General features: G+C 32.4%; 2 protein-coding genes across 5 annotated transcripts in view; one reads left to right on the top strand and one right to left on the bottom strand.

The window, feature by feature from the left end:
* Window positions 1-547: 547 nt before the first annotated feature.
* LOC115245395 (alpha-tocopherol transfer protein-like) lies at window positions 548-21,595 on the top strand. Of its 3 annotated transcripts, none has more exons than XM_029823701.1 (6): window positions 548-782; window positions 11,610-11,951; window positions 19,406-19,579; window positions 19,811-20,364; window positions 20,471-20,621; window positions 20,792-21,595. In XM_029823701.1, the coding sequence occupies exons 2-6, from the start codon at window positions 11,906-11,908 to the stop codon at window positions 20,821-20,823; spliced, it is 957 nt and encodes a 318-aa protein (XP_029679561.1). In that variant the 5' UTR covers window positions 548-782; window positions 11,610-11,905; the 3' UTR covers window positions 20,824-21,595. The 3 variants fall into 3 exon arrangements, with proteins under 3 accessions (XP_029679561.1, XP_029679551.1, XP_029679568.1); XM_029823691.1 differs by lacking the exons at window positions 548-782; window positions 11,610-11,951 and adding exons at window positions 12,770-12,986; window positions 18,563-18,595; XM_029823708.1 differs by lacking the exons at window positions 548-782; window positions 11,610-11,951 and adding an exon at window positions 12,776-12,986.
* A 383-nt stretch (window positions 21,596-21,978) lies between these two features.
* The window catches only part of LOC115245383 (alpha-tocopherol transfer protein-like), a 6,909-nt gene continuing 3,808 nt past the window's right edge, over window positions 21,979-25,079 (bottom strand). Inside the window, exons 3-7 of one of the 2 annotated variants that reach the window (XM_029823670.1) lie at window positions 23,915-24,006; window positions 23,082-23,327; window positions 22,734-22,928; window positions 22,419-22,590; window positions 21,979-22,266 (exon numbers count right to left, since the gene is read on the bottom strand). In XM_029823670.1, the coding sequence (XP_029679530.1) occupies window positions 22,223-22,266; window positions 22,419-22,590; window positions 22,734-22,928; window positions 23,082-23,327; window positions 23,915-24,006 (749 nt within the window). In that variant the 3' untranslated portion in view covers window positions 21,979-22,222. The remainder of the gene's footprint in view (window positions 22,267-22,418; window positions 22,591-22,733; window positions 22,929-23,081; window positions 23,328-23,914; window positions 24,007-25,079) is intronic. The other variant, XM_029823678.1, reaches the window with a different exon arrangement.

Below are 25,079 nucleotides of genomic sequence, written 5' to 3'. Positions count from 1 at the left end.
GTACAGATGCAATTTTCCGCGAGTACGACACTGTTTGCGCGCCGGTACCGATCGCAGCAATGACGCAACTGGCTCACGGTTCACCAAGGTGGTTTTCACGCGGCAGTTCTCCTCTTACTTTATGCTTCACCGTCGAAAACCTTTGCGCGAATGTGCGAGATAGTTGGACGTCTCGCACGGTTATTAGTACGTCTTTTTGCGTGTCCGCGAGGCCGAGCGTGGGCCGCCATCATCATTACATTCAGGTCGTCTTACAAAGTTGCAGCCGAGATACAATCATTATACACTGCTCACAAGTAATTAAGAAGAAAAAAAATATTTTCTTTTTCTAACTAGCGGATATATTTTTTAAGCTAGCTTTCATTAATTTTCTCTCGCTTGATTCTTCCATGTACATTTCGTGTAATAGTTTTGTAAGATTATTAGTGAAGGAGCAAGGACCTATACCATCTAGGGGCTATATGATTGAGGCTCATAGCGATAGATTACCGATAATTCAAATTCCCTAAAGAGAGGGAAAGCGAAAACGAAGGATAGGACAGCGAGAGAAAAGGAAGACACAGTTCAGTTTCGAGACGAGCGTAGAGAAGGCGAGAGTATCTAAAGCGAGTAATAAAATATTGAAGAATAGATAAAGCGGCGAGAATGCCATTAGTCAGTTATTAGAAAAGAGTGTTAGTTGCGTTAGTTTGTGGCGAGCGTGTCGAGTCTTTGTGGAATACCGGGAATCTGCGGTCAGCTCCAAAACCCGAAATCGGAGCACGGGCCACGTAGTGATTTACGTGAGTCATTTGTACTTTAATATAATAAGTAATTAGCATATAATCTAGCATTCTATTTATTTTCTCCTTCCGTAAATCTGAGTGATTAAAGCTTACAGTTTTGTTTAACTATTATGTAACATTATTTGTCTTTGCATCGAAGATAAATACGTAATTCATCTAATAATAGATCCTTTTATAAATGTCGGATGTTTTTCTCGGCAGAAATGTAATGAAAGAATTGAAAAACTTGTTTCTTTAATAATTGACGCAGAATATTCTGTGAATGATAAAATTTTTAATTTTATACGAAAGGATATTGGGATTAATTTGCCTTTTTACTTTATAACGATATTTTTTATGGAAATAAATTTAAATCGAAAAAATAGGTTGGCATACATTTAATCAAGATAATTTATATAAAAACATATAAATTATTTTACATTGATGGAGAGTTTCAACCTATGTTAGTGCTTTTATTCGTGATACTTAAGATTCATCAGATAGAATCTATGTTATGACCTTTGCTCAACGCTTATCAACTACTCATGCAATGTTTTTCAGAAACTGCAACGCGAGTTTTCAATCGTTTTTCTAGAATTTATGAAGCAAGATTATTGAAAGCGTATAACAGATGATGTTTTGCGAGCATGTATATATATATATATGTGTGTGTGTGTATGTATATCCGCAAGATGCAAACTTTTAACGTATCTTTAAAAAGTTATTTAGCATGTTCATTAAATGTAGATAATTACTTGTGATGACATCATGCTATTATCATATACTTATTGACATATAACACTGTATGTATATGTATGCGGCACAAATAATAGAATGAAGTCATTCGCATATCATAATTCCACTCAATAAGGATATTATCGCCAAACAATAAACTGGACGATACGTAGTAGAATAATAAGCGTGTGAATCATCAGTTCAACATTGCGAGACGGAAAGAGAGACAAAGAAAAAAGTGAAAAGGGCACAAAACCGCCAAAGTCTCAAGAGAAGGAACGGAATTTTTGACCTAATTTCGCGATATATACTGCATCTGGAAAACTATACTATAGAAACGTGTTGCAAAATGTGTCATGGTCATCCTGTTGCACATCCACAGTTCAACGCTTTCACTAACGACTGTGTTTCACGGTACGGTAACGCTGGCTCGCACGCACGCACGCACGCACATATGCACGCATGCACGCACGGCATCGTTGACATCTGCATACAAAACATGCGGACAAAGATCCTATTCTCCATTATGCGGATCAATAGATCGATTGACGCGCGATTATCAACGAGGGGATTCTGCGCGAAAAATAAAGGAAAGATTTATATAGACATACATATAATTCGATTCTTTGAATCGGATCGCGTGGATAAAAGTTCGCGCTATGATCCTGAGATAATTATTATAATTCACGTCGCGACAAGATAATCTATGTAAATCTTGAGGAAAATGTGTGCAAATCTGTATGTGTGAATACCGGCACGTCTCGAATCTATGTGAATGTGTCATTATACGACGCGCGTGATCGAGCATGAGAATTCATGTGTCGAATCTGTCGTCACGTAACGATGTCTATGTGATGTAATCTAATTGTAACTATACACGTACTATTAGAGTATGCTTTCTCCGTCGTTTTTGATGATATTACATCATAAGTATGCCGGTGCAATAACAGTAAATTTCTTTCGTATCTAGGTTGCGTATGTGTTATAACGTAATTTTCCGAAATTGTTTGATTTCGCTGTCGTCACTGCGTTTATTGTATGCACTTTGCTCGCGAAACATCGAAGAATGTACATTGTAAGAGGCCAAAAGTGAAACCGTAATAATGTTGTAACACAACGTCTAATCGTGAGAAATATTACGTTAGCAGACACACACCTTTTTGTTCTAGAAAGTTTTATTCTTTTAAACCAACATCAATCTTCTTTAATAAATTTTTGAAAGTTGCGTATAGTACGTAAAAATACATAAACGCAACATACATAGTGATTATATTAAATTAATTATTTATTATTATTGTCTTGGAACATTTTTTCAGAAAAGCTCAATTCTCGATTGTGATAAAACTGTAATAAAACGTAAGAAAAGATACGATAGAAATTTCTGGGGCATTCCATATATACAGAGTGGTCCACAGAATACCTCATTTGTTCTATAAAGTGACACACAACGAACTTTGAACATTATAAAAGAATCTTGTCCCTATCTTTAATAGTTTTCGAGAAAATAGCTTGTAATATTTTACGTGGATTATCTTGTATAAAAATCGGCTCTCACGTTTGTGAAAAAGATTACGATCTCTTAGGATTGGTCTTTGAAAGCATGATAAATCGCTCTGTAAATGAGTTTTCTTTTTTTGCGAATCACACTAACTTATCTATGACGTGACGAGTGCTTTTATACATCAATCTTCATCATCTGCGAGGATGATAATAAAAAAAAAATTGCTCTTCTCTCTTGTTTCTAATCGCGAAAATTTGTTGAGAGTATGTGATCGTCGAGATTTAAAGCAACGCCTGTTGATATGCGACTGTATATAGTTCCGTGTAATAAAAACAGCGTATCACAGTTTTACGCAGGGATTTTCCGTTGGTGTTATCTGCTGAAGTGCAAATTTCCGGCGTTCTCGGCTTACCAGTTAATGTCTTTTTATCATTAACAGCATATCAATACTTTCTAATTATATCTTAAAACATCTTGTAAATGACATCGACATTGTCCATACTTACAAGATAGCAGATTAAATTACTACTATTAGTCTTTTCACCGTACAATAAAACAATCCTTATCCCGATGAAAATCATTATTAAAAAGTTGGTTTCATAAAAATTTACGTTCCGCATATGTATTAAATATATTACATTGTTTCTATTTTTTGACAATTGCGCATTTTGACATCTCAAGCTAAAAAAATTGCAGCATTATATTAATATATATCGAAATTTTTTTTAAATTTTGAAATGTCTAAAATCAATGCGTAAATTCTCATTTAAATATTTCATGGTACAAATTTTAATATTAATAGCTTCTCCATAATTTATCTGTTTACTTGTTCTTACTTTTTCTTGTCACATTAGCGTCATACAAGATATAATCAGCTGATCGTGCGTCAAGAACTTTAAATCCTTCTTTCTTAGAAGATTATTTAGTACTCTGTTTATATTAAATGTTTGGAGAGTCAAATACATATGTGTAACTAGTTTTATTTTTTATGTTCATGTAAATTATTGATTTATGTATACACGTAAATTGTACTCAAAATATGCGTAAATCGCCTAAACATATTGTGCAACCATTTCTTTATTTGTTTCTCTGTTTTTTCTGACGCAAGTCTTTTATTAGCTCTCGTTGATCGTGAATTCATAATGTTTTAACTCGTACCAAATAATATTAACGTATATTTTTTTTTAAAACGTTGATATATTTATCTGCAAAATTTGTAACACAAAAATAAAATAATTAATTACTCTATTTTTGATATTTAATTAATTACTATACGCTTATATTGCTAGTAATTAATTGATCAACTATAAATAACAAGTAATTTTGACACGCGTAACCTTGACAATTACATGTGTCTTTACGCACGCATTAAATTTCTGATTCACGCTGATTTCTTTCTTCCACGAGATGTTTTTCATAATTTCTCACGATGACGTTAGTTAAGCCGACAAAATGCAGCAGAAAAAAGAAACGACTATGTAAAAGCACGATTCCATCGTGGCCTTCAAGGCATAATACTGTCATTCTTTTTTTCGTTGAGTTAGGTAAGATTTAAGACATGACAGTGCGATAAATAGTACACGAATATATACCTTTAGCTGATTCTTTGAATCTCGTACATATTTAATTTTCGGTTATGAGAGAAGCGAATTTGCGTAAATGCTGATCGTGGCAAATATCGGCAATGCGATATATTGGACATCTTGTCACCTCTCTCGTATAATTTCTCTACTACAGTAATTCCATTTATATAATTTATAATTTATAATTTCCATTTTTATATTTATAATTTCCATTTATAAACAGAAGACACATCAAGTAAAAAACTTTGGGAGAACAAATTTCCACCATTTCTGTAAGTAAATTCACGTGGCTCTTAATGAATATGAGAATTGATTCGTCGAGACATATTAGCAATTGCTATTCTCGCAATAAAACACGTAAAAAACGATCTCAGGGTCTCGTCGTTTCTCGATCCGCGGTCTTTGTTTGAACGATGACTCACCGGGGAGGAGAGTCTGCCGAAAATGCACCAGGTGTAGACGAGGATCTCTAGCTTGCTCGCGATCCTTGCGGACTCGCGATCCTGTAGGTACTGATCGGTGAATCGGTAAGCGGCTATTCGAGTACTATCCGACTACTTCCGCATTTACGATTCCGGCAACGAGAAAGTTGTATGACCGCCACGGCACAATTGCCTTTCCATCGAGAACCGATGGAAGGGTCGTCGTTTACTATACGCTCGTGAACTCCGAAACCTAGCTAGTTTTCCTGGAGGGTCTAGATTAATCTCGCGTTAAGACCGTTAAATCATCGGCGTCCGCGTCGCTAATTAGATTAAAGGCTTACCGCGTGGTATATACACCCACTTTGTCGTAAAATATTTATTATCTCGCATGCATACATTTTTGCGAGACTGCTTACCCAGCTTTTCTGTGAGAAGCGAGTGTTTACAGATAAAAGAAAAATCTGACGCGAAAAAGAGAGAAGAGAGAAAATAATTCATTCTCTCGTATACGAACCCGATTGATAAAGACATAGTAGATTTATTATTGAACCAAGATTTATAATTGCGCATTAAATAACTATTGCAAGACTAAAATGAGGATAAAGATGACCGATAAACCTTCCGGAGCTTCGACCATATAATTAATGTGCAACGGATATACCCTTCTAGCGGTAAGTCTCGCGGCTAATATTAAACACAAGCGATTTCATTGTGAAACGAGGCTATCTCATTAATTTCCGTTGTAATTAATGCACGTGTGTGTATGAGGGTGTATGCAATCAGTAAATGAGATATTAATTCACAATGCGGTGCAATCTTCGTAATTCAAATTAATCAACACATGGCTGGCTTATCGATTACACTCGCTAGATATTGGATTTTACGGAAATGACTATTATTTTAAGAAATTAATAATTAGCGTAATAATACAGCGTAATTAAATATACGTAATAATGGTATTTGTTCACGTCGAGCCCCGGATCTGTGATAATTCTAAATTGATTTGGCGAAAATTTTATTCGTCTACTGACATTTAATAGATTCTGGGACGATATTTTATAAAAGGCGATATAAATAAACGCTAAATTCTCTCCGAGCGTTATTCTCTTCTTCATTTAAAGAAGAAAAGAAATTATTCCGACTTGTCGTATTGTTAATCTGATAAATTCACTCAGAGAAAAAAATAATTAAATCTCATTCGACAATGGCGTTTGTTACGCTGGATTGCTTTGTGCAGTCGTAATTTTCCTCAGGTGGATGAAAATACGAAAGAGAAGATTACGACGCTCGCTACCAACCACTATCTTAGTAGGGGAAAAAATATATGTGGTTGAACCTGTCAGACCGCACACTTAGAAATCTTTGGTATGATTGATAATAAATTGCATCGTCACGTTTACGCATCGTCACACATAGACACTTCCATTTCGCACTTTACAAAAATCATCGATCGTTTCGTCACGCAGCGTATCACCCAGGATGTTCATTAATAAACAACACGAGCGGTAACATATGTCGCGGATGTAATGACAAAGCGATTGTAAGAGCAACGTGTAGAAACGCAAATATTTCCTGTACTATAATTGAAACTTGCTCTCCTTTTTTTTCTATTTTGATCATTAAGGATTATCTCTTTTTTATTAAAATAGTAATTAATCTAATACTGCAAAAATTTAATGAACATCGAAAGCTTTACTCGCAAATTATTATTTACTGTTTCTGCGACTTCTTATAATTGATTATATGTTTCTAGAGAATAAAGACAAAATTTAATATAATAAAAAAGTTATAACTTTTTTTTATATATTAGGTGAATATTTAAATAGGATATTTTTAAAATTTTACAAAATACAGAGATTCTCTCTCCTTTTCTCTTTGCAATGATGTAAATTCGCAATAGAATACGCAGTATGTTGCTGAGAAGAAAGAGGTTCCTCGTAATAATTATTTCTGATTAACTACTATCCATTTTTGGTAAACAATTTGTATATCTAAAGTCGGCACAAAACGCAATTCATTGTATAATTTAATAATTGAGAATGCTATTAATTCAACCAACGTTGCATTATTTAATTAAAATATAGTAGGCAAAACTTTACTTTCTAATTTATGATAATGTTATCGAATCGCTGATTGTAACTCCAACAATCGACAATGGCGATACAGTCTAACGATGAGAACAGAAGAGTCATTATCCGTGACAATATACCTCGATCACGTCCGTGTAAACGCACTTTTGAACTTATTTTATTTGCCATCTCTGCTTTTTATACGACTTCCTGATGTTCTTTTATCCTGCGAAAGTGTCGGTCGGATTATGACGGGTAAGTTAAGTGCATCGTGAATCTACTCATCAAGCATGAAGACGTAACCGCGTCAGAAATGAACGAGGTTCTCTGTCAAAATTTATTAGTTAAATTTATAATATCCGTTTAATTGGACAAAACTCGTATTTAATATCGTAATTTTCTTTCAAACACGTGAAAAAAATATTTAAAAGCTGATTTATATATCATACTCCTGACGTAACAGATCTCGTTGGCGAGAATCACAAAATGCATCTGCTTTGGTCGAGTTGTAATTTTGCATTGGCTGTTTTCGATTACCATAGGAAATTGGTTATTTCATCTTTTTTTTAATTCCACAGAGAAATTCCAGTGATTTTAGCGTACCATCGAGATTCTGATCTCTTTTTGTTCCCGCAGTTATCTCGGTTGTACATACTCATTTTCTATTGTGCCGGGTTAGAAAGTCTCACAGTAACGCGACGCTTCGGGAATGAAATCTCTTATTATGAGAATTGCCGTATTACGAGAGAGGATTATGAGGGAGAGACGCACGGAATTAAGAGATGTGGAGAACCCGCAAAATTATACCTGTCACGCGGACGCATGTTTGCTACCCGCGGGTTAGCTTAATGAGAAGTAACATAATAAGAGAGTTTCATAACGAGCATAAAACCTTGAAGATTCACAAAGATAGCACTATCAGAGAGACGAATATCTTCTAACTGGAATACAAACTATAAAAATGTATAAAAGGAGAAAAGAAAAGATCTATGCAACTTGTTGATCATCAAGTTGTAGCAAATATACATATGCATTTTATGCACTTCCGCTATTTATAAAGATGCTTTATTGCATTAATTTGTAATAGCAATAAATGCTGCTTTAATCAAACCGAAATCAATTTTTCCTCGACAAAAATGTGAACGGTGCCCATTATTTATTGCTGTGTTTTTGTTTTTTGTTACGTTCCTTTTTTATCTAAACTTTTTACCACATATATATTTGTCTATGTAATATTTTAATCAAAAAAAAAATATTCAATGTTCCGGATGATACATAAGATCCATTATAGCTTTGACATGACTTTTGATGTCACGCTGAAAGCTGTCTGGCTGCGACTAGACATTGTACATAGAACGAGATAAATACACACGCATATATATATATATATATATATATACGTATCTGTATGATCGTTTAAAGCTCTTATATAATTCCCACGCTTTGAACTCTTACTAAACGATGCAAAGACCATCGGATAGCTACACCCGTAGAAAGGGAAATCGTCGCTCGGGAGATCAGAATTAAATTTATTTAAAGTCGCAAACACATGCGCTCTTGGAGAGACGCAGTGTATTTATACAAAGCACACACTGCCAGGCAATCGTGCAAGATCGCGAATACGTACATATATATATACACATATACGCGTAGGCATGCATGTGTGTAAGCAAACAGAGCCTTTCTTCCTTATGTGAGCGATAACGTGAGAGTAGGTAGACTTGCACACAATTATCCGGCCATTGGCCGTTTACGATTGTATATGCACACGTTGGATCAATGGCCGATTAACATGCGAAAGTCTATATGTTCTTTTCTTTTCTTATTAATAAGCATAAATATAATTTTTTAAATTTTATGTATATATATATATATATTTTTTTTATAAAAGTACGTCTCGCTTGCATTTATTTTCAATGTTGCCAGTTAAAATTTGTGAAGAGAAAATCACAAATTTATTTAATTATCAACTGTACGCCACGTACTACCATCGGCCGCGTCAATTGCGTTATAAATATTAATTGGATGTACGGTATATCGGCGATACATTATTACATAGACTGACGTAGAAGCAGAGTTAACACAACCACGCACAAGCGGATCTAATGAAACTTCATTCCCTGCATCACAAGTTTCAAAATATAAATGCCTCTTGATAAACCATAATACGAGAATGCATATACATACTATACATATATATACATACGAGAATGAATATACATACTATATATATATAGTTATCCCTAATTAACAGTAGTTAATAATAAATTATAGCGCAGACGTAATTAGTTGATTGCTTCCTATTTCTAACATCGAATTTGATCGAAAATTAGATTACGCGGAAGTAGAATTTCTAGACCTTCACATACATATGTACGGCGACGATATTTCATAATTTTTGCTCGATAACTCTTGATAATAATCTCGATAAACCTGATGACATTGAGCGAATAAAATACTTTCTGCAGCGTGTTCAATGCTAATTACCATGATTCAAAGTGGAATATTAATATTTTTACTTTGAATCATGGTAAGTGGAAATATTAATATTCCATTTGAATCATGGTAATTAGCCGATTAAATTATTTGTTTTTATTGATCCACTTGCGCCACAAGCCGACATAATTTACTCGTTTTTTTTCCATGCGTCATTCTCTTTTTTTTTTAATAAATATATAATATCACAATTTGCAACTAGACTTTGACACGTAGAAAATAAAATTTGAAAAAAAAAGAGAACGCGCTTTGCTTAAAGTCAATTGTTGAATAAATCTAGATAGACAAATCTAGATAGATGCTTTTATTTATCCTCGAGTAACAATAGAACCAATATATGCGAAATGCATACGTGCATACATACATGCACCAATTATATATATGTGTATATATATATATACATGAAATTTTAAATTTGTTATTGTTTTATTTTAATTAATAATTAATTCAACCGGCATTTGTCATTATGCCATTTTTACTCTACTTATTTTTTCCTTGTTTCTTTCTTTAAAATATTTTTTGGTCTTTTTTTGGCAGTTTAAACATTGTGAGAACAAAGTGCAATATTTCTTGCCAACACGTTTCAAAGGACGAAAATAACTTAGAAAGATAAGACAAACATCCATTAAACAGCGTGAACCTGATCTTTATGTTTTGTTTTATTGATAATTATACATTTGCTGACGTTTGCATGTGTTGCAAAAATGCGCGTATGCAAGGTTAAGTAAAAAAAGTCGGACAATCTGGCATGGCGCAATCCCAAAATATGCTCAGAAGCTCATTTTTCCTCCTAAATTTTTGAAAGAAATAAGCAAAAAATTGCATCGATATTTAATGAGTTTTGGCAAACAACAGAGTCCTGTTTTTCACGCATTTAATTTCACACGATAGATTTAATTCTCAATGCAAAATTCTTTTTTTCCTAAGATAATTACATTCTTGAGCATGCCTCGCCATATTACATTCTATGTGCGATTATTCGTGCAAAAAAGAGCACTTGCAATTATATTTTTTATGCAAAGATTACGTCTATCTCTATTTAATGCGATATTAAGATGACTAGCACTGCAATAAATAAAAAAAATGGTGCAATTATATTAATACCTGTTGCAGATCAAATTTCTCCTACATTACAAAATTTTTTACAGCTCATCGAGAACTCGTGCTTGTTTATAAAATTATGCTTTTTATTGTTATTTTTTGCAATATAATAAACTTAAATTCCGGTGTTCATAAAATCGATATGAGAAAATTGAAGTTTAAATCTAGCTGGAGAACCTGTTGATCGGCTTTTATGATTCATCAGGTATACAATATAGTGCATTCTCAGAATATAGATCAACCGGATACGTTCCGGCGATACGTCGCGTCGTCGTCCGTTAAAAAGATCATTTTTTAACTACCTATATATCTCGCCCACGTTTCTGGAACTTCCGCATTTATATTATATCAGAAGAGATAAGAAAAGATTTCATTCTGTTAAAAATAACTTTGAAAGCAAGATCGAATATATGTATGTATATGAAATGCTACAAATAAAAATGTAAATAAATCTAAATCGTAAATAAATATTAAATACGATATAAATTTTAAACGTTCCAGTTTGCTTATTACGATTGTTTTTTGCTACATACTGCAGACTAGAGTTGTGTAAGAAGTTTTTATCGACATCAATTATCAATGTATTAATCGAAAACTGCTGATAAAAAATTGTAACGTATAATATTACGTGTAATTTGTAAGATATTGAAAAAAAACATCCGGTTTAGAAGTTTGATGAGATACTTAAAATTTAATAAAAATGTTCAATTAAAGTATAGATTTTGTAAATTATAATTTGTTTTGTCAGGCGATTCGAAATTAATGAAAAATAATAATTATATATATATATATACAATATAAAAAAAAAAATATGTAAAACATGGAAAACGAAAAAAAATATACAGAATATAATTTATAAGAAATATTAAAGTAACAAAAGAAATAAAATAATATTTTGTGTAATCTCTAATATATTTTTCCGTTTTTTTCTGCAGATGGGAGAGAGAAATAGAGAGAGGAGGAGGGAGAGGAATTGAGTTATTGATTATCGCGCGTTGAATCATTCAAAACATCGAGTAGCGGAAAATCACATATTACATAAAAAGCGGCACGGCAAGAATAGTGGCAACAAACGGGGGAAGGTTAAATATTAGACTAGTGCAAGCTTCGTACCCGTTTATATCGAGAAGGATATGTCACTCGTGAATATTGACAGCGAGAAAGTCAATCAATTTAATCTCTCATCAGTCGGATTACTAGTCGAATCTACGGATTCAACGGAATCGAATCAATGGACTCAAACAGCTTCGAGATAATAAGAACAACGATTTCAGAAGGTACGAAATTTATCATTATTAATCCTAAAATCTCGTAACTCGTGTAATAAAGCATATCATTCTTTAAAATTTTTTTATTTGCATTCTTCTCATATTTTTGTGTATTTATCACAAGCCGTATGTGTAAACATTTAATTTTTATGATTTTAATATGCCAAATATAACAAGCAAGAGTAAATTTACATATCACATATATAACGCAAAACGGTTTTGTAACAATAACAATTCTATATTATTGTCTGACCAAAGATCAATTACTTATGAAATAATTTATGTTGACGACAAATAAAAAGTTCGTCAAGTTTTTATTTGTATCACATTACGCATTTATTATAAATGCCATAAATGTAATGTGATACAAATAAAAACTTAACGAACTTTTTATTCGTCGTCAACATTAATAATAATTAAATGGCAATTTTGGCGATCGATAAATGCACACATATATAGTCTCAATATTCACAGTGCAATTTCTCATTGTAAAGAGAATTTCTCGTACAAATATTCTNGACGCTCATCTATATTGAACATCTCCTTACGCGAAGCGCTGACACATCGGTCTGATCATCGATCTGATCGACTGATCATCAGTCACAAACGGAATATTTATACATGACGTATTGTGTCCGATAGTCATTGCTTCGGCAATATGTCGATTAATTGGCCGCGTCTGTCATCGTATATCGTATTTTACCTGTGTGCGCCAGCATCCCCATGACATCGTACTGTTTATCATCATACACGTGGCAACATTGATAATAAAGACAATGAAATTACATCACGTTCGCATGCGGCGACATAAGCCAGCATGCGCCTGAGGAAAATTGACACGGCCACTGCCTTATTACCTGCTTGACCCTGAGAATCACGACGTATAAGAGCGATCGTCGGCGCGATACCTGCGCATTTTGGTGCGTTTTTCGGTGTCGCACAGATCGTTCGATTTCGCGCGTCATCATCGGTAGTTTAACGCGTTTGTGAGCTGATACGACTCGTAACAATACGCCCCCCGGGACATCATGGCACCGGTAGACAGTGAGTACGAGGCAATTTTCTTAAGCGAAAGTGCATCTGTGATTATATACACAATCTGTCAATCTTCTCCTCGGCTGAAAATGTCACAGTGTTTTATACATCCGTAAAGAAACAGTTATACGAGTTATGTACGTTGAAAGGCACGTTAATTTATATTTAATACATGTTTTATAATTTAATAAGTAAAGCGCTATAGCTAATGTATCTTGAAGTAGAGCAAATTATATCTCGATGTAATGTGGCTATTCAGAGATTAATACACTTGATTAATTTAATTAAATTAAAATTAAAAGAATCATAAATGGGGTCTCTGAATGCTGAAAACATTTACATTTACGATATCACGTCAACTTTCTACTAAACCAGAATGTATGTCAGTGCACGTATAAAACTAGTGAACGGCCGAATACCATTCATATTTTCGTCTGTTTTTCAAACGCGCGTTTTAACTACGATCGTTTGCGTTGGCAAAGTGTTTCTATAAATTTTATTTCCTATTTTGACGTGTAAATCGATTCTCTTCGCTGTCACGGATTATGTCGGACTGTTTGGAATTATATCTTTGGTTAAGATGTAAGTAAAACTGGCTCCAGTGTAATCATTCAAGAAACATCTTGTCAATAAGCTCAATTGTTTTCTTTGCGATTATAACAGTATTGGCTATTAATCTGTGTGTAAGAGAAATTGTCAAAAAATTAAATAGACTTTTAAGAATCAAGTGTCGCAATTATATCGCTCCAGTTTTAGTGCAATTACTTTCAGTAGTTTGTAAATTCGTTATTTCGTTATAACACTTGTGTTAAACTTAGCATGTGTATAATCCTATACACATTACGTAATAAAAATTTGCTAACAGCATACTTTCGCGATCTTAAAACTTCACTCACGTTATGATGCTATACTTGATCGATTATGCAATGTATTATTTATGATCGCGCAATTTATATAACTGCTGTGCTTAAAAAATTTATGCTTTTTTTTTAACGAAAACAATTAAAAAATTATTCATGTATCTTATGCAAGATGTCACCGCGCGACACTCTGCATATAAAGGTGGGCTACATATTTTTTATTTGTGGTATATAATATCTGATATATGTATGTACATCAGAAACAGTTTCTTATATTAATATATGCACATAATAAATTTAAAATAATAGTGATAAAAGAAGTGATTTGTCAATGTTAAAATCGAGAATTCTTAGAATAATATACGATCATTCTGATATTTTCAAAAAACTTCGAAAGCAAGTTTGTAAAAATTTTTTCAGATTTCTTTCTTCACAGAGATTATATTTAGTGCATTCGGTATACTCTTCTACAAGCAAGTTAGACTCAAAACAAGTTTTGATCCCATGAAGCAATTTCTCTGTGGCCATGACACAGATGGAGCACGTAAAAAGGCATTCTTTGCCATACCGTTCCAAGATAAAATCTCCGCCTTGGAAATCAGAATTTTCGAGAGAAAATCTTTTTGTATTTTATGTTAATAAAATTGATACATATTCGAGAAAGCGGTATAGACGTATACAGGGTGTCCCCAATTTAAATGTCAAAACTTTAGGAGCGTGTAGGGGACCGATAAACTAAGACAAAAAGTCCTTTAGAGATTTGCTCGTTTTTGCTTCGTTTTGAAGAAAATCGCAAAAAATGAAACAAATAATTTTCACCAAAAAACTTAAAACAACACTAAAATTATTAGATTTATCAAAAAGTATTATAAAATAAAAATTGTAGAACATGGAATTAAGAAAAGAGAGTGAGTTAAAATCCTCCTGAGATAAAATTAGAGAATTGTAGATAAATACGCGACAACGCGAAATTTTCTAATCTAATTTTACCTCAAGAGGATTTTAACTCACTCTCTTTTCTTAATTCCATGTTCTACAATTTTTATTTTATAATACTTTTTGATAAATCTGATAATTTTAGTATTGTTTTAAGTTTTTTGGTGAAAATTATTTGTTTCATTTTTTGCGATTTTCTTCAAAACGAAGCAAAAACGAGCAAATCTCTAAAGGACTTTTTGTCTTAGTTTATCGGTCCCCTACACGCTCCTAAAGTTTTGACATTTAAATTGGGGACACACTGTATATTGTTAAAACAAATTATTATCTTCGCTTTTCGAATGTTCTAGAAGAGCGAGACGTTTCGTTCAAGCACAAAGGCTTCTGTTTTCGTTTAGTTTTTCTAATTCCGTCTTATGTATCGAACAGTCAAATTCGTGATAAACAGACGATCACTGATTAGTTCTCGAAATCGAACGATCGAGATTCGTGTTGTTATAGATCGCGGATCGACCGTGCTTATTGTCGGATCGGAAAGAACGTACTAATTTCAAATTAATGTGTGACTAGCTTTTCCGGGAACACATCGGAAAAGTCTTTACTGCGAACGGAAATCTCGCTCCTTCTCACGTACTTCAATTATCGCGCAACTTGTTGCCGGGAATCGAGATCTCGCGAATATTCTGTCGGTCCAGGAGTTGGGAGTCATATCTTCAATAAATTTTCTTATAGTATAAATGAACCTCCGACCCTTTTTGTCGAGTCTTTCCGATCGGCATTAAATAAAAATCTTTAGTGTAATCGTGTTAATCGGAGGCGCGGCTACAATACATGATACGAGTTTCTTCGGCATCATTCTATATTTTTTTTCATTTAAATGTCTTTGACCACAATTTGGAATTGATCTTTCTCTATGAAAAATAACGCAGTATCAGCGATTTCTAAGAAGCTAAAACATCTTGATATGTGCATATATTTGTATGAACGTAAAATTTGCCATAAAAGAGAGAGAGAGAGAGAGAGAGAGAAACATAAAGGAATTATACATTACTTGTTACATTTAATATTATTGATTCATATATCGCTTTTTGTTCGTATTTTATCACGAGACGTGCGACAGTTTCATTTATATTATATACAATAATGACATGGATAAAGTAACTCTTTAGTTCCTCACGTATGCGGAACATTACGTGGTCTAATTATGATTGATGGCAACAAATGACAAGAACGGATTACATTGTTTGATTTTATAATTGATATATAAAGAGCTCAAGATGAGAGACCAAAGCGCAAAATTTTAAATACGATTTTTTAAAGTGAACGTTATTATTATGAATTAAGTTATTTTTGCTGTAAAAACTTTACATAATTCATCCGACGCAATTTAATCGCTGTCAATTCAATTCTCATTTCTATTTTAGTATAAGAGCAACTAAATAATTTTCAAGAAATGCCACCTCCAAGAATCTCGGGTACATCGCGAGTTGATCCGAGAAAAATAATTAGCATCCCATTTTTCAACAGGATGGAGAGGTTTCACGGCGTACGAAGAAATATTTAACGTTCCATTTATGACACACCTTTATTTTGCGGAAAACACTTGTTTCTACTTTCTGTCCTGTAAAATCTTACGATTCGTCAAACGCGAGAAGTTCAACCGGTCAGACGATTCTTGTTTGCGAAGTCGTAAATGTTGAGCGATAAATCTCTAAAGATATAACTTCCTACCCAGTCTGTCTCATTTTCCTCATCTCACGGAGATATTGGATGTGTGCAAGAATGTTTGTCTTGTCTCTTTCTATTTTTCTCCCTCTCTCTCTCTCTCTCTGACAAACTAAATAGCGATCTATCGTTTTCTTCTGCGAAGATGTGACACACAATAATCAATATTGACTACATTTTATTCGCAGAAAATTGTTGAAGGATATAATTACAAAATTTTATTGTTAAATATTTTTTGCTACGATTTTATTCAAATGTTTTACGTTACCATTTAATTATATTATTGCACGAGAAAAATTAAAACGCAACGGCTTATGTCTAAAAAGATTATCATAAAGACTATCGTAATACCGGTCCTCGTCAAAATCGCGACGGAATCACTTAGTCAATATTCTAGGCTAATCCGCGCTATCTGCCGCTGTGCGAAAAACAGAGAAAAATAGAGGGAAATCTTGCGTGAAATTATTTTGATTCGTCTATAATGATGTTCGATATTCTAAAGACGCGTACGTCGTAAAATCACGAATTCAGACATGAGCCAATTGCGATTCATATCGTTTGCACTTCGTCTTAAATTGCGTTTACAAATTTGTTGACTTGCAGAAGCATTTAGGATGAAACTCATTTAGAGCACGCTCATTTAGAACGCGATAAGGCACATACAGCTGATAGGAACTGCCCACAACAATGCACGTGGTTCGTACTAATGATATCAGTTTATTAAGCGAAGTACACGTATACCGAGGAGCATACAATATCTTTGTGTATTATTATCTTTTAGTGTATAAACGTATCAATTGTAGCAATGTGCCGGTGACCGATAATTTACAAGTTTATCGAAATACTCTGCGCGAATTTCGTAAAAGTAAAATAAATTTAATGTCGAAATTTATGAGTATCTATAATTAACATTTTGCGCTTCTTACATAACGGCTTTCGACTGAACTTTAAAGAAAAAAAAAAGGTCAAGAAGTTATATAAATTACTAGTCTTGCAATTTATTAAAAGTGGCATCACATACTTTTTTTTCGATTGTGAAATCAAGGTTGCCGACAAGATTTGCTTCTTCCAAATCGCTAATTTCGATTTCGCGTCACGCATATCGCATATAATAATAATAATGACAATATTATTATCGCATGACAGTATCTGAAAATTGTCGTATGTATCGTATCAGTAAATAATAACGTAATTTCCTTGACACGGTTGTCGTACCTTCTTACGGCTTTCGTAATTTATTAAAGTTCTCCGGTCGAGACTCGTCTAATGGTCAAGGACGTAAATCGAGGATTCGTGAGGGAATTATATTGCGATTAGCGATACACTGACGGAATAGATTTGCTTAATAAAATTTTAATTGCCATTTATCTGATTCAGTTTAATAAACTCCAATACAATTTTAGCCAAAGGAAGCGATGTATAAATAAATGTTAAAATATGCAAATAATATAAAAAATGCTTTGTACACGTAACTTGTAAGATGGTTTTTAACCGACCCGCTTCTCGTTTATACATTCAAAAAGTATTTTAAATAAATGAAGAGAAAAGAACATTACTATGACTATGGCAGTCTTGGTTTAGTCAAATTTGTGATACTCAGACTCAGAAAAAAACTACGAAATAAATTCAAAAAAGAATGAATAAATAATGAAGAATATGAAACCAAATAGAACGTGATTATATTCGGCGGGAACTCAGTGATAATTCTATAACCACAGGTTCGAATGTTTACGATAAGAAAGCTGAGTCATGTTTCCAGTGATTGTTCATGAACATGATACGCCTGCGATTTCTGTTCTGCATCCTCTCCAAAAGTTGCAAATGACTGCATTACTCACTACATCCGCGATGTGTTAAATAATTAATGATTGCTCAAACACGCGCGCGCGAAAAACAAACTCATCTTGTTCCTCGGCACGACGAGTTTAACTGTATTGCTTGATTTTTTGCATGGTTTGATCATCGCTGTGTTCGCGTATGTTTTAAAGATATATCATGTGTCTACGTGTCATCAATTGTTATTTAATTTTTCTTATATTCTATTATTATCTCTTTTATTATAAGGAATGATGGATCCAGGAACTTGGTTTGAGAATGGTGAGAACATAAAGTTTGAAAACTTAAAGTTGTTTATGTTTGTCATCTAGTCTTGGAGGAAATGAATTACGAAAACACTAAATTAAATATTCTGCATTATGACATACTTTTAATATTGCATCAATTTAACCTATTAATTAAAATGCGTAATACTGTATAAAAAAGAGAAAGATAAATCAAAATGATCTGAATATAAGATTAGAGCAAGTTTCTTATCTACGTTTATGTAACTTGGAAACTACTTGCGTTAAAAATTTCATACATCGCTTCTATTTGCATTTTTGTGCAGACAAATTATTCTTGCATAATAGGAAGAAAAAAGGAAGAGAAACAATTTAAAATTTTTTTCCAAAAACTTATAATGTGGATGCAAAAACGGAATATTAATCATAAAAGCCGAAATAAGAAAATCCAAAGAGACGAATCGTTTAAAAATATCTCCCAAAATATATATGCATACATAAATTTTTGTATCAATAATTTTGTATAAATTTTCCTATAATTGTTATTCAGAATAAACTTCCTCTTTTTTATCTTCTTTTCTTAAGAATGTAAAAAAAATATATGTATAGATTTTATTAATTTTATGATTTATAATTATAATTCTCATAATTTAATCTTTATAGATTTAACCGATAACACATGAATCAATAAAAGAGACAATGTTTATAAAATTTTTTTCTTGCATTATCAGTGGCATTGAAATTAGCGCACCATTAGTTTATTTATAATTATAGAGTTACGAACATTTAGCATTATTCTTAAAAGATAACTGCGTAAGAAAAATCGGATAAATTATGTTTTTTTCAGACAACTTATTATCAGACTTAAAGGAAGTACCGTCCTTAAAAATCGGAAACAAGACGGTCGAGCTCGAGATATATCCTCCCAGTCCAGAATTTCAGGAAATAGCCAAAAAGGAGCTCAGGGAAAGCCCCGAAGTTCAAAAAGAGGCGATAGCACGCTTGAAGGAATTATTAAAAGGTTTTATATAATAACTAACGTAAAAAAAACTTAACAAAATAATATACAAAATAAATATAAAATTTTATACATATATATAAATAGAGCAATATCTTAAATGACGCAAGCTGAAAAAGTTTTGATTCTCACAATGTTTAACGTGAAAAAATGTCTAAAAAATGCGTTTCCGAATCTTTTCAAATGTATTAAATGTTTTTGCCATTGTTTAAAATCTTTCTCGTGATCCGACAGCGGAGACGGATCTCAAATGCCCGTTGGACAACGACGCCTGGCTGATAAGGTTTTTGAGGCCATGCAAGTATTATCCCGAGTCGGCGCTCAATCTCGTCAAGCATTATTATAGCTTTAAAGTAAAGCACGCAAACTTGTACGACGGTCTCAAACCGAGCAGAGAGAAGAACATATTTGATCAAAATATCCTGACGGTGTTGCCTACTCGCGATCAGCACGGCCGACGCATGCTAATAATCGAGTTCGGCAAGAAATGGAAGCACCAGAAATGCAGTCTGGACGAGATCTATAAAGGATGCGTACTATATCTGGAGGCTGCCATTCTGGAGCCGACCACGCAAATCGCCGGCGCGGTCGTCGTCTTCGACATGGACGGTCTCACCCTCCAGCAAACGTGGCAGTTCACCCCGCCGTTTGCCAAGAGGATAGTTGATCTAATTCAGGATTCGGTGCCATTGAGATTAAAGAACTTACATGTCATTAACCAACCATATGTGTTCAACATGGTGTTTGCTCTGTTCAAGCCATTCCTACGAGAGAAGTTAAAGAGTAGAGTAAGTTCTTGGCGTATATGATTAAATAAATACTTACACAATTCAAGTTTGCTAAACGATGCTTATATATATATATATATATTTGTTTTTTCTTTTCTTCCGCTAGATAATCTTCCACGGTACTGATCGAAAGTCATTGCATCGATACATATCGCCGAAATGTCTGCCGTCTCATTACGGCGGTACCATGGATGTCCCTTTGATAGATGGACCGATATGGTACGAATTGCTAGTCCAGTGCGACAAGGAATACGAGGGTAAGTGTAAAAAGAATCTTACATAATTATCTAAATATTTAAGTATAATAGAATTGAGGGAAAATTTAGAACCTATTTGATATGATATGCTCTGATATAAGGAAACTCTAATTTTTCAATACTATAACTCGAAAGAATTGAACTATAATGATCTCTCTCTTTTGTTGCAGCTATTAATTCGTACGGTTACAAAAAGAAATAGCCTCTCGTTTAATTTATCACCATTAAAGATAAGTATTTGGATTTAGACTATTGGGAAAAAATTAGAAAAGCGATATTTTGCGATGCAAAGTGTCGAGTTAGAAATAATTACGACGATTATGGATCATTCTTGTTCACTCGTTGAAACCAACGATCCAAACCTTGCTCACTATGTAATTTTATTTATAATATATTGTAGCGTAAAGTCTTCTTCTACTTCTTTTATTAAACAATAGTCTTAACAGACTACCAATTTATAAAATTAAGCGAAAAGTTGCGAAAAATGACAATGCGTTGCATTGTGTATTTCTTGTACTTTCTTTACAATTTTGATACTGCAAGAATTACGATTTATTAGGTAACAGTGATCTCATCTGAGATATATAATCTTTCTATCGCCCCTACAATTATGCGTGATAAGATTATTGTACATTCCATAGATTTCTTATACTGGTGCATTACAATGTGGTATAATTATTGGCCATATATTACATATACAATAAATACCAATGATCTTAGAATAATTATTTAATTTATGAAATAAAAATAATCTTTTAACTTGAGAGAACAGAAAAAAGTACCATATTTTTAAATATTTCTTGCGCATGGAAAATATGTTAAGAAATATGGCATTCTTGTGATTTAGCGCAAGAGAGATACAATTTTACTATTTATTTAAAACTGTATACACAAATTAATATACTTGGATATATACAATAATTGTACATTTGGTATATAATTTCTTGGTGCAGAAATAAATCCGTATTAAAAAATTGTTATTGATTTAATATCTATGTATGTAATAAGTTAAATACATCTAAATATCAAAAATACACATATTTATCATTTGTGTTAGTTGCTAATACACGGTTATATGTTGACGGTATCAATGAAAAGTATTATAACTGCATTTTCGAACATTTATGTGAATATTATAAAAAAAATTCGTAATTCTCATTCACTAAATTAAATATTTATTTAATATTATTATTTATTAAATTAAATATTTTTTTAATATTATTATTTATTAAATTAAATATTTATTTAATATTATCTATTATCTATTATCTTCTCCCCCTCCCCCTTCCCATTGAAATACACATAAACAATCTTTGGAAAGAAAAAGCATACAAATGATACTTCTAAAAAATCACAGTTTTGTAAGTCGCAATATTTTTTATTGATGCCATCAATGTGACACTTAGTGTTCTTCTCGTGCAATTTCAGATCAACAACGTATATTTGCTGTAATAACGGCAAATTATATTCGTAATTTCCAAGAATGAGGTGTCAACGATGTCAGCAATTTATATATTGCAACTTCACACGTATAGTTGCTAATCATAATCATAATGACGATGATTGGCGATGATAACGTAACAATCGGTTATAAACAATGGCTATTTTATATTATTATCCGTTTTATATCCGTATTGTTGGTCAACTGAAACAAAATACTGATTTTGTCAATACAATGGTATGCATAATATAGCGAAGATTTGATTAATTTAAATTATAATCATGGTTCAAATCGATGCACATTTTGTTTGTACGAGTATCATCGAAATCGAAATTACCAATTATGTAGATAATTACCTTCGAAAAAGGATTCGCATAAAAGTATACTTTCCCAAAGTGTCATACCGAATGGCCCCTCGGGCATATCTAATTCGCCCCCATGCCTCTTAAGTAATGCTTTTTGATCTATGTAAATCATTAAACTCTCCCAGTTCGTCCCGTGAAAATGAATCCTTTTGCGAATCTTCTCCTGTAAACAATAATATATATTTTCTTTTTCTTATAGATTTTATAAAAAAATATTTGTAAAGTTTCAAGTTTATTGGAAATTTATTTTGTCATATGATTTATATAATAATGAATTATATTTGGCTCTGTCAGAAAACCATGTACCTCTAGAAATGGTTTGAAAATTGCGAATGCCATGTTGAAAAAGAAAGACTGTTTTACAATATGGATACTTTTAAAGCGAATGGGCATACACTTCTGTATAAACTCAAGCAGCATTTTGGCGAAACTTGGAGTAATATACGTCACATGAGACAGAGATAAACCCTCCGCATCTATGATGACGCGCGCACCCGAGATCTGAGAAACCGAATAAAACTCAGCAGTTAAACAATTTTCAACGACTTTTCTTACAAAAATTTATCGGTAAATTTAAGGATAATTTAAAATATTTACTTATAAATATGAATCTTTATATCAAATAAAAAAAAGAACGATTTTTCGATGGCAAACCTGATTTTTAGGTTCCGCCACAGCCATGTACAGCATTATTATCAAGCCTCTCAAGAGTGTATTCAGTGACACTTCCTTTGGATTCCATCGTTTACCTCCCTCTATTATTAATATTCTGCTTCCGTCTTTAGCGCGAAACGGTAATGGATAAATCAAATTGGCGCAAAATGCCGTCTTCTCTTTACTAGGCAACAAATCGGCATATATATGCGGATAGTTTAGGCGGAACCGATAATACCGTTTCATCTGAAATAAAACACAACATGAAGAATTTGAGTAATTTAATGTCAATTATAGAGTGTGCCTCTCGAAATTGATTGTATATATTTTGCACGGTTTCTTTGATGAATCTAGAGATTATTCTTCCTCGACAAAAATGTCGAGGAGGATTATTACTTAGGATATTCTTTGCTAATTTCTAATATAGAGTATAGAATTTAATAGAACGTTATGAATTTTAAATTCGTTTTTAAATTTCAACGAAACTGTTATTAATATCCTTAGATTGAGTGAAAATTATTTTCTTATCAAAGTTTTCGTTTTTAAATTTTAATTTTTAAAGAGCTCCTCTTGTCTATTCAATAATTAATTACGTGAAAATTGTAGCTGGCTTCATATTTTCGTTGAAGAAAAATTAATCTTAATCTCAAATTAGAGCCAGAATTCATACAAAGTTTTAAATAATGTGTATAATATGGCACATTTAATTCATGCACAATCAATTTTATATAAACACACATAGTAATATTAATTAGTTATATTTATGATATTATTTTAGTGAAATTAATTAATAATAATAATAATATTTCCATACAAAAAATGTTCTGACTTACAAGCGAAAAAGCACTTTTCGGATAATATTTGCATGGCCGCAAAAACATTTTATAAAATTCTTCGTCATTAGGTACTTTTAGATCAGGTTCCCCTAACAAAATAAAAATTAATTAACTCAATTTAAATGCATTATTGCTATTAGTTAAACATTAAGAAAAAAACATATGATCGAGATGTGTGTGTGTGTGTGTGTGATACGGTTTTAATAATAACGGAAAAAAGATAAATTCGATAGTTTAAATCATGCAATAATGGATATACAAAATATTTTGCGTATAATTTATGAGGAGGATGTACTATAATAATGCAAAAAAACATCAATATCAATTATAAAATAATCTCACTTCTTTTATAATTGCAAGTGCAAAAAAATTAATAGACAATAATAAAAACACATAATGTTATCACATAACAGCGGAAAATATACAAATATTTGTTTCCATGAGACTTACTTTGTCATGCTATTATAATTACAAATTATTAGTTAATTATGTTAATGACGGTTACATAAAAGACATTTAGTTTAGACATTCTTATTAAAGAGCCACCAAGCAAAAAATTCCGTCTTTGCACTTAACATATTTCAAAAAATAATGATCAATTATATATTTCGATAAAACTTGCGTATATTCTTCTTTTTACGATGAAAGGTAGAGAAACATTGGAAATTATCAGTGTAAGCGCGATAAATTTTCGTTTTCACTCAATTCACGCCAAAGTGATTAAATTCATATGTTACGTTGGATACTTTTACTATCGTTAAATTGAGCGTTGTGTTACGTTATGAGTGGTAATAGCGTGCTACAATTAATCTTTATTCTAGAAGCATTCAATCTGACGTTGTTCAAGCTAATCTTTCTTTTTAAATAAAAAAAAAGTTAATCGATCGTTATTTCACGATTTAAACGATTTTCTATGATATGTGAAACCGATTTATATATTTGAGTCACGTTATAAATATAGAAACTACAATGTATGCTTCACATTAAAGATTATATAAAAGAGAAAGTTTTCTCATTCCACTTGTCATCGCATCTTTTTACGAATTATTTCTTTTCATTTTCCCTTTAAAATCTGCAATATTGAAGCCTAGCAGCATTATTCATTGTAATAACGTCTTTTTAATTAATTAATTTAATAAAAAAATTTGCGATATATATATAT

This window comes from Formica exsecta, unplaced genomic scaffold, assembly GCF_003651465.1.
Source record: "Formica exsecta isolate Colony F162 unplaced genomic scaffold, ASM365146v1 scaffold122, whole genome shotgun sequence".
In the NCBI taxonomy this organism is placed as follows: Eukaryota; Metazoa; Arthropoda; class Insecta; order Hymenoptera; family Formicidae; genus Formica; species Formica exsecta.
The sequence above is the reverse complement of the archived record's forward strand: the minus strand, read 5'-3'. Positions and strand labels throughout refer to the sequence as shown.

Coding starts and splice junctions, on each gene's coding strand:
- LOC115245395 (XM_029823691.1), top strand. Junction 20,365..20,470: donor GAGAGAAGTTAAAGAGTAGA/GTAAGTTCTTGG, acceptor TTCTTCCGCTAG/ATAATCTTCCACGGTACTGA. Junction 20,622..20,791: donor GTGCGACAAGGAATACGAGG/GTAAGTGTAAAA, acceptor CTTTTGTTGCAG/CTATTAATTCGTACGGTTAC.